This window comes from Oncorhynchus masou, chromosome 5 (assembly GCF_036934945.1).
Source record: "Oncorhynchus masou masou isolate Uvic2021 chromosome 5, UVic_Omas_1.1, whole genome shotgun sequence".
Lineage (NCBI taxonomy): Eukaryota > Metazoa > Chordata > Actinopteri > Salmoniformes > Salmonidae > Oncorhynchus > Oncorhynchus masou.
In genome coordinates, this window is record NC_088216.1 from 47,313,388 (window position 1) to 47,324,015 (window position 10,628).

Here is a 10,628-nt window from a genome sequence, read left to right on the forward strand (position 1 = left end):
TCCTTGCCTATATTCCTTTCCTCTCTACTGGCCGTGATAATCCCTACCGCATACATGTGAACTCCTTTTCTTTCCTTGATTCCTTTCCTCCTTTCCCCGCTCCCTTTCTTTTCCTGATTTCCTAGCTCCGTTTAATTTCCTCCTTTCCTAGCCTTCTTTCTTTTCGTCCTTTTCTAACTTCATTTTCTATCTTCCTTGTCTTTCCTCCTCTTCTTTCATAGATTCCCATTCTTATTTCCTAGCTCCCATTCCTCTCCTCCTCTTCCTCCTTTTCTAGCTCCTTTCTTCCTTTCCTAACTAATTTTCCTAATTTAATTTCCTTCTTCCTTTCCTTTGTTTCTCTCCTCGATGCAGAATGTCGGCCAAATTTCACCCAGTTTCATCCTCTCCACTACTCGCGACCGGACTTCCTCTCACTACCATATTTGGTGATGAGAAAATGTGTAAATGCTGCTTCAAATTTATAGCCCCCTGTGACACCTCTGGGGTTCCCCTTCTGTCTGTGCGGGTAATTTTTGTGACTGGTTGCTGCCGGGCTATTGACTTTTTAGTATTTAGAGGTGGACTAGATATGATTTCTTATGTAGTTTTCGTGCCATTTATGTTTTCATTGTAGGTTGAAAATATTTATTTGATATGGAATAACTTAATTTCTATAACCTGAAACCCCGCCCTGTTTTTGCGTGTATTTTGTGATTGGTTATATTGGGAAAGACCCGGATGTTCACGGGTGGTAGGATTTTAGAGTCCTGTGTGTAAATGCAGTTGCCTGATAAACCATGGACACAAGAGCAACTGTGTCGGCCTGGATGGAGGATGTTATGAATTAAATAACGTACACGTTCATATATTCAGATGTTGAATAAGTATCTGAAATCATGCGTACAAAAATCAAAAACATAATTGCAAATAGTTTACTTTGAACATACGATAAAATTAATTACATCCGTATAGATTTTTATTTGGGCAGTTTTAGCGTCACTTTGTTTGGGGTCCTTCGTTAGCTAGGCGCCAGTCACTCTCTTGTTAGCAACAGAGTTACATAGCTAAACGTCTGTGTTTTGGATACATCGACTTGAATACTGTTTATTTTTGATATTCGTGGTCTCAAAATTGGTCAGCGATGAATTTAGAGTTGCTCGGTAAGGATAATTTATAATTTTTCAATAATTTATTGGGTGCAGGACTTCACGTAAAGGAGGATATTGTAGCTTGGCAGCACTAGCATGCTAATTAACGAACGCCAAATGCTATACAAAGCAGTCGGAGTATAAGTAACGTTAGGGATAAATACAATCTATTTATTTCCAGAGTGTTAATCTTACCTTCTAACTACAAGGTGAAATCACACCGCAAAATAGCAGGCAACTACTACTATTAGACGTTAGTCATTACATTAGCCAATGAACGATCTTCGTATGTATGGTACTGTCATTTGGACTCAGATAATGTAAACAGTCAGTAACGTTAGCTAGTCTGTGGATTGTGTGTTCTTCCAGCTGTTATATGACCCAAGTCAGTTTATATGTACTGGAGATCTAACCACATGATTTGTTATTTTTCTATAGAGTCGTTCGGGCAGAACTACCCAGAGGTAAGCCATTCCAATCTTGTTCTACATGTTACTTGTCATTTACATTGCAGACGCTCTTATCCAGAGCGACTTCCTGATGAATACATCTGTGTCTGTGTGAGTGTCTTCACATATAGTTGCGATCTCATTGACAGGAGGCCGATGGCACTCTGGACTGTATCAGTATGGCTCTCACATGCACCTTTAACCGCTGGGGCACGCTTCTGGCGGTGGGCTGCAACGACGGACGCATCGTCATCTGGGACTTCCTGACACGGGGCATCGCCAAGATCATCAGCGCTCACATTCATCCAGTCTGCTCACTGTGGTGAGAAAGCGAGCCGCGGTCACGAGAAAGGGAAAAGACCAGGGTTGGGGTCAATTCCATTTCAATTGCAGTCAATTCGGGAAGTACACTGAAATTCCAATTTTCTTCAATACTTTTCAATTAGGAAGAATTGGAATTGCTGTTTGGTTTACCTTATGAATTGATTGTAAATGGAATGGACCCCAACATTGTAGCACAAACACTTTTTAGAATCAGCAAACTATGCTTACATTTATAAATGTTAAAATGTTCTTCTTTTATTTACTCAAACCCATGATTTGGTCCTGGAGCACTTGTCAAAAGGTGTTTTGACTGTGGTTCTGAATTGTTTTTAGTGTGGTTCTGAATCTTAACTGTCCTGAACCTTAACCTTGTGCCTCTGCAGTTGGAGTCGAGACGGTCACAAGCTGGTGAGTGCGTCTACAGATAACATTGTGTCGCTATGGGATGTCCTGACGGGAGACTGTGACCAGAGGTTCCGGTTCCCCTCGCCCATCCTCAAACTGCAGTACCACCCCAGAGACCTGTGAGTTTCTATATGTCTAACTTGTCTTATACCTCAGCCTAGTCTTGTCCTTTCTAACTCCTAACTCCTAACCTCATCCATTAAAGTACAGTTAGTACCACCGACCCCACCCACCTTGGAATATATATCTATACTTCGACCTTAGCACAGCCTACACCTCAGGCCTCTTATGATTCCTAATTTATTGTTACGCCTAACCTCAACCCTTACACACCCAAAGGTCTGTGAAGTGGTAGTTTATCTAAAACGATATAAAGGAGTAACGGTATGGAAAAGTATAGAAATCCCAACCTGTCCTTTGTTTCAGTGACAAAGTCTTGGTGTGTCCTATGAAGTCCGCTCCGGTGCTGCTGACCCTGTCCGACTCTAAACACGTGGTTCTGCCCGTGGATGACGACTCTGACCTGAATGTGGTGGCGGCCTTCGACCGGCGGGGGGAGTACATCTACACCGGCAACGCCAAAGGAAAGGTCAGAGGTCACTGGGGCCTAGGTTTAGTTATTTGTGGATCAGACATTTTGCCATATTCTTTTTCTATTTAGCACTTTATAGATTGTATGTGTGTGTGTGTGTGAGCTTATTGTTCTCACTGATATGACCCTGCAGATACTGGTGCTGAACACGGACACACAGGATCTGGTGGCATCGTTTCGGGTGACGACAGGGACCAGTAATACCACAGCCATCAAGTCCATAGAGTTTGCGCGCAAGGGCAGGTGAGAAGACTGGGAGGAAACCAATCTGTGTGTGTTGGTGAAGGCTGAAAGGCAATAGGACTATGTTTGTGTGGGAAATCATTCTGGTACTTAGAAGGTAGTTGTGTGCCTCTTACGGAGAATATTTCATAGTTCCGTCAAAGGACTGATCGTGATCCACTCTCTCCTCTCTTCCTCGCCTCCTCTCTCCAGTTGTTTCCTCATCAACACAGCAGACAGAATCATCAGGGTGTATGACGGGAGGGAGATTCTCACCTGTGGGAGAGACGGGGAGCCAGAGCCCATGCAGAAACTACAGGACCTTGTCAACAGGTGAACACACATGCCTTCGCTGTGCATACAAACCACACACATGCTCACTTTGATACATCTCTTTCCCTCACTCCTTCCCCTCTCTCTGTAGGACTCCCTGGAAGCGGTGTTGTTTCTCTGGGGATGGGGAGTACATTGTGGCTGGTTCAGCCCGGCAGCATGCTCTGTACATCTGGGAGAAGAGCATTGGCAACTTGGTGAAGATCCTCCATGGAACCAGAGGAGAACTACTGCTGGACGTAGCTGTAAGGAACCACCCAAAACCTTTATTTTTCTAGCCCTCTTCCTCTCACTAGCTAATTCTCTTGAGTTATTCTCTTTTTTTGCCTCGTTTCTGGAGGATGTGCTGCCTCTGTTTTGAATTGTCTGTACTGGAGATTCACAGAATTGACAGTAACTCATGGTGCTGATGAACCTTTTCCTGACCTATGAACCCTGACCTCTCTGCAGTGGCACCCTGTGCGGCCAATCATCGCCTCCATATCCAGCGGAGTGGTGTCCATCTGGGCTCAGAACCAAGTGGTGAGTGACACACAATACAGGTTGGACCTGAGTTCTACACCCTGGAACTGGTCTGGGTGCTGGACTGGTCTCTTTCTGCGACTTGGCTACCTAGGTTTTGATTTCAGAGAGTGATTCCTCTGCCTTTGCAAGTGGATCTGATGGAATGGATTAGCTAACTCAACGCTGTGTTTTTGTGTTCAGGAAAACTGGAGTGCGTTCGCCCCAGACTTCAAGGAGCTGGATGAGAACGTGGAGTACGAGGAGAGAGAGTCTGAGTTTGACATAGAGGATGAGGATAAGAGTGAACCTGAACAAACAGGTAGATGTGCGCAAGCACACACAGGCACACGCACGCACACCCTTGTATTGTGACTAGTCAGGAACTAATTTGTGCGTGTGTCAGGTGCTGACGCTGCGGAGGATGAGGAGGTGGATGTGACCTCTGTTGACCCCATCGTTGCATTCTGCAGCAGGTAAGTGTGTTTGATGAAGGTAGACAGGTCTTTCAATGGTGACAGCCTTATAGCTTTAAATAGGCATTGCAATTGAATAGAAAAGTCCAATAGTAATACAAGATATGAATATGGATTGTGGTCTCTGATCTCCCCCTGTGTTAGTGATGAGGAGCTGGAGGACTTCAAGGCCCTGCTCTACCTGCCCATTGCTCCAGAGGTAGAAGACCCTGAGGAGAATCCATTTGGTCCCCCTCCGGATGCAGCCGGCCAGACCACCCCCGTAGAAGATGGTTCAGCCCACACAGGGAGTGGGGACAAGAAGCGCCAGCCGTCCTCAGAGGGAGTTCCGCCCAAAAAGAAGGCTCGTACCACCACCATTGAACTACAGGGGGTGCCTAGTGATGGTGAGAGTAACACACACACACACAATATGAACAATTTACTTTTTAATCATGAATTAGTACCCTGACCTGTGTTTTCTCCCACTATCATAGAGGTGCACCCCTTACTGGGGGTAAAGGGAGACAGCAAGTCCAAGAAGAAGACGGCAGGGCGGCCAAAAGGCTCCAAAGGTAAAGAGAAAGACTTTCCCTTCAGGCCCAAACCCTACAGGGGGGACAGGGTCTACCCTGACGGAGCAGTAGCGGGAGGAGGAGCAGGAGGAGGAGGAGGGATGAAGGGCAGAGCGGAGGGGGGCCTGACTGCAGCAGGTAAGGATGCAATATGATATGAAGCCAACATGAGGAGCCATGCTAATCCTGCTAGCTACGACGCTTCACCAGCCCTCTGCTCCCCGCCCCCGCCCACCACACAAACAGACATTGACACCACCCCAGACCGTCAACCCCTGCACACCACAGCCTCACCACCCGCCTCTAACTACTGATTGGGAACTGATTCTGGGCCAGATTAATAACCACAAAATCCCATCAAGAGATTCTCCCCGTTGCGAGGCGTGGGAGTTGGTTTTGATTCTGATTATTGGGTTTGTTTGGTTTCCAACATGACCGCCGGCCGGCTAGCTGGCTCTCTCCTGACCTGACCTGCGGCTGGTTTGTCTACTTGCTGCTTGCCCTTTGACCCTCCTGCTCCGCTCCTGCCTCGCTCTCACCAGGGCTTGTGTGTCTATGTTGGGTGTGTGTCTCTGTGTATGTTGTGTATATTTGTGGAATCAGGTTGTCTGCTCAAAGATTGGTGATGTTTGCTGTGCTTTGTTTTGTTTTTAACAACTGTCAAATCATCCAGCCGGACCACAATGCAAGACACTGAGAGAGGAGCAAAGCTGAGCCGCCATAGGCTGTGCTCAAATGTCTACTTGTTTTTTATTGGTCAAACACCTAAAGCATTGCTGTCCATCATGATCTAGACACCAGGGCTGTTCCACCATTTTGATTGTCCTGAAATAATTGGTCATGTTAGAAACAGATACGATTTGTGTTCTTGCAACATGATTTTGAAATATAATATTGAAATCTGAGAAATTAAGCTAATTGATTGCATCCAAATTGGCCATTTCTTTAGTTCATAGGGTTTATATAATATTCAATAACTATATTACGTAACATCTGATCTGGACCAAACGTTTTACTAACATTGAGTCAGACATGAGGAATCCAACCCCCCCCCCCCCCCCCACACACACACACACACAACGATGAGTATATAGTATACATTTTCTGTGTCTGACAAGTAGTGTGGAGTTGTGGCTCTTGAGTATTGTTTCTCCATCTTATGTAATGTATTCCCAGTAAATTTGGTTAAAGTTATTTTTTTTTTCTCGGTTCAGAGAAATTACTCATAGAAGTTGTTAGGTTTATGTCCCGTCCTACATCCAGATATTATGGGATTCTGACCACTATATGGAGCTGTTCCTACGATGCCCCCACATGGGCTTCCATAGCCTGTAAGCAGTCTATTTACAAGGTATGAAAGCAACCCATGCATTGGTTTTGTTGGCCACTTTTTCAAATGTTGACTGTTTAGTCAACAGAATATATATTAGCATTTTTACGCTTCATGTTTAAATCATTCTGAAGTATCTAAAAATAGATTTTGTAACTCAATACTGTTACTTATATATTTGGGGATGAAGCACGGAAATGCTAATATAGGTACCATTGACTTACATTGGATTTGTACCACAAATGCTAAAACATTAGCATTTGAAACAGTGGCCAGATAAACAGAACCAAAGCATGTGTTCTTTGGTTGCTGCCATACCTTGTCCATAAACTGCTGACTCTTCAGCTCCACTATACACGTTTCTTTGCTTTTGGTGATGTATGTAATGCTATGATCCTATGTAATACTAGATAGAGCGCATGAGTCGAGACCAGAGTTGGCACATTTGCAATTTAACCCAACAGTTTTTGTGACAAAACTATTGGTAGAGTTGAAAATTATGGAGACAGTGAACTTGAGCTTTTTATTCAGTACACAAAAGCTTAAGCGTTGAAGTACATTTTGTGTGCACTACAACGTCACGCACTTATTTAAAAAAATTAAAAACTGTTTTTATCTGCAATAAGTCTGTTTAGTGGAAATGCATCACTGGTGGGAAAATGCGCATATTTTCTTTGTGGATTCTAGAATATTTGCATGAAAATATGTCGTCAATTGGATGGAAACCTAGCTACTGTTAGAAACAAGTTTGGTCAAAATCAGATGTAAGGTACTTATATGAATGTTATAAATAAAAATGGGCAATTTGAGTGCAATCAATTAGCTTAATTTCTCAGATCAAATTATATTTAAACAAAATAAGGTTGAAGGAATGCTTATCTGTTTCTAACTACAGAAGTGTTTTTCAGAACAATCTGAGATGGTGGGTGTCGTGATTTGCTGAAATGACATGGAACGACCCACCAGGCGATTTAAATAGAGAAATTGGCTTTTTTTTTAACCTTTTATTTAACTAGGCAAGTCAGTTAAGAACAAATTCTTATTTACAATGACGGCCTACGGGGAAACAGTGGGTTAACTGCCTTGTTCAGGGGCAGAACGACACATTTTTACCTAGTCAGCTTGGGGATTCGATCCAGCAATCTTTCGGTTACTGGCCCAAAGCGCTAACCCCTGGATTACCTGTCGCCCCTGTTGGAGAGTGAGGGAATTTCTTCTTTTGAATCACATTTTATTTTCCAAAAGACTAAAAAGCATCTCTTTTTCAAGTTGCATTATTGTTTCAATGCTAACTTTTGCTGTTGCAAAGTGAAGGAATTTATTATTTTGAATCCCATTTTATTTTCTAATGCACCGCCCACCACTCTTCAAGTTGCATTGTTGAGAAACTCATTATGCTAAGAGCCATGATATACCTGTAATGCCTCTGTATTGAATTGAGTGTTGAGTTCACGTTGACCGACCATACTGTCTGCTCTGGGAAAAGTTTGAAATTCATCTTGATACACTCTAATTTCTGGACCTGGGAAGGTCAAATGGGAAACGTTTAATGTGTTCAAGGACATCATCTCTGACTGTGTTTCTCAGACAAGAAGGTATGATGTGAGCTATAATATATTCATTTTATGTAGTGCTTTTCGTTACAAAGACAATCTCAATGAACAACAAATGCAGAGATCTGGATGGTCTTGGGCAACAGTCTTCCACAGCTTCAGGTGTTGTTCAGAACGGCTGTGCAGGAGCTTAAGCGGAGGGAGCATCGACGGCACAGAGAGGGAGCATCGTCGGTCAGCTCGTCGTCAGTCACCTCGTCCCCCCCCCCCTGGTCTGTTGGTAGGCTGGACAGTTCGCTACTGAAGTAGTGGGTGATGCTTCGGCAGCTATTAGCGCCGTGAAAGAGCACCGCACCTTGGCAGTAGTCAGGAAACAGTCCGCTATGAGGCGGGCCTCAACCCCTTGCGCCGCTGTCCACATCATTCATGCAACCTGGGCAGGTGGAAAAGGCTGGTGCTGATGCGTCCTTCAAATGCCTAGGCAAGACAAACAAACAGTCTTAGTCGAGCAACTTCCATGGGTCAAAACCACCAGATATTATATAGAAACACTCAAAGAAGTCATAGGAAACAAAAAGTTGGTGTAAAAAAAATACTTGTATAAAAAAAAAAATACTTGAAACAACATATTTTAGAAATGTATAGAAGCTCTCTACCTATGCTTTCTCTCGTGGTGCCATGGCAACCATGTGAGTATTCTATTCATGGGGTTCTCTATTCTGTGTGATATTCTTGGTGTCTTTCCTACAGGGAGCCTGGTTTCACAGTCCTACAAGCAGCATGATATCGGGGGACTGGACTGAGCCAGCACCATAATCATCATCGCCCCCTGTGGTTCTGGAAGGGGAAGGACAGGCGCCTAAATTCGGCCTGTTTTTACACTCTCCTAAAATCAAGACTCTTTGTGATATCACTCAAGACTGTCATTATGGTATCACCCCCCCACCACCACCACAACCCCAAAAGACTCATTATGACATCACAGCCTTCTATTGCTCAGGCTGTGACTTTCTCTACCGGCTGTCTCTCTCTGTCCTCTCTCTGTGCTGGCTGCTATGGTTACCTGGATTATCTCCCTCCTGTCAAAGACTGATGTATGTGACCTGATGGTGTCACAAGTTTTAGATGAGAGTTCTGACTAGGAACTCCTGCAACATAGCAGATTCACACTTTCTCATTTTCACTTTTTTTTTTTGGATGAGTAACAGAAACAAACCAAGAGAAGAGGGAAGCAACACTCTGCAATAGTATAGGGTCACCTTTCTTCTCCCCTCTGTCTTTTTTTTCTGTAGAATGACTGATGTACAGATACAATACTGGAGTTATTACATGGAATGTGTCCCAACTGGTCTCCTTTTAACTCTGTTTCTGGAAATGTCTTTTTGTGTTTCTTTTTATACATGTTATTAAACCATTTAGATTGTTTTTGACTCGACCACTGTATTATTGAGTCATCCTGACTAGAGATTCTCTGTGGAAGAGCAATTTCTCACTCTGCTTACCCCCCCCCCCCCCCCCAGGAAAACCCAACGCAAAGTCTCACTACAGTTACAACGCATACAGTAGTATCCTCTCCACCAATCATAGGTAAGCAGGCCATGCACCATTTTGTAACCGCCAGAATGTTATGACAGGTTTGTGGCACAAGATGGCGCTGCTACAACGCCACCCCACCCCCTCTCCCAACAGAATGGAGCCTGGTGAGATACAGCCTCACTCACTGCCTGGCAGAGAACTAGGTAGTGATAATGAAGAGCTTTTCCCTGTCATTTGGATTCCATTTTGTGCTACTGCACAGTTGGGTTCCATTTTGCCTTTATTTTGTAAGAGCCGATTAGGAACAAGAGGATTCACACAGGTGAATAATTCAGAGTATGGAGCTGATTGCGGTCATCCAGTAAATGAATATATATGGCCCTATACCCACTGCAAAAGTAGTTTATTTTTTTTTTAAATTGAAGGAGGAAAAAACAAAAATTGTGATTGAGAGAAAAGAAAAGACACCACAACAGCTAACTGGCTAGTTAAACCTTCCCGGTCCCTGTGTGTGCATTGCTTATCTGGTAGAGTGGAACAATGTTGCAGATGGAAATGTTGTAGGCCTATAGGAAAGATTAAAGTTGGGTCTGACTGCCTATGTTTGGACAGCTGTTCGCCCTCTTAGGCTGTCAGGGTAATAAAGGAATGTGTGTATGGGCAGAAGGTGCATCTCCTCAGCTTGGCTGACTGGCTTATCATTCACACTGGTTATGTAAGACCAAGCTCATTAGATAATTGGCCAGGCGTGGTGTCGCATGCTGCCGTTGTGGTGATGGATGGGTGGTGCTGACTACATGAGTTTGGAGTCAGACCAGGGACAGGATAGAAGTATTTAAACCAGGTAGAAGTCACATTCCGGTCAATGTCTGGGCCTTGAATGACGACATATGCTACCATTGCCCGTAGAATGTACTTTTTTGATTTTGAGCGGAGTGTCTGGTGTTGTGTATGTGAAATAGGGTGTTATTTGAGGTTTGTTGAAAGAATCTGTTTCCCAAGGGTGTCAAGTATTTACTGTAAATCCTTCTAGATCACCATGGTCAGTCTTCACTAAGTTCTAATCATCAAAACTGGTTCGTTAGCCTGTTGTCAACGTGACATGAACTTTCGGAGGACCAAGAGGATCAACAATGACCCAATTGATGGGGTGGAATGGGTCAGTTTAGAGGAGTGGGATCCCTCTACGTGTGTCCTTTTAGTTATGCACACACTGATGGGAA

General features: G+C 43.9%; 1 protein-coding gene across 2 annotated transcripts; it reads left to right on the forward strand.

Annotated features, from left to right (window-relative positions):
- Window positions 1-502: 502 nt before the first annotated feature.
- rbbp5 (retinoblastoma binding protein 5) lies at window positions 503-9,299 on the forward strand. 2 transcript variants are annotated; one of them, XM_064965782.1, is made up of 14 exons: window positions 503-1,142; window positions 1,569-1,594; window positions 1,729-1,901; window positions 2,287-2,427; window positions 2,735-2,897; window positions 3,034-3,143; window positions 3,336-3,455; window positions 3,547-3,700; window positions 3,906-3,977; window positions 4,161-4,278; window positions 4,363-4,432; window positions 4,577-4,818; window positions 4,909-5,124; window positions 8,620-9,299. In XM_064965782.1, exons 1-14 carry the CDS (start codon window positions 1,124-1,126, stop codon window positions 8,670-8,672), a joined length of 1,677 nt encoding a protein of 558 aa, XP_064821854.1. In that variant the 5' UTR covers window positions 503-1,123; the 3' UTR covers window positions 8,673-9,299. The 2 variants fall into 2 exon arrangements, with proteins under 2 accessions (XP_064821854.1, XP_064821855.1); XM_064965783.1 differs by having other exon boundaries at window positions 4,909-4,986.
- The last annotated feature ends 1,329 nt before the right edge of the window (window positions 9,300-10,628 follow it).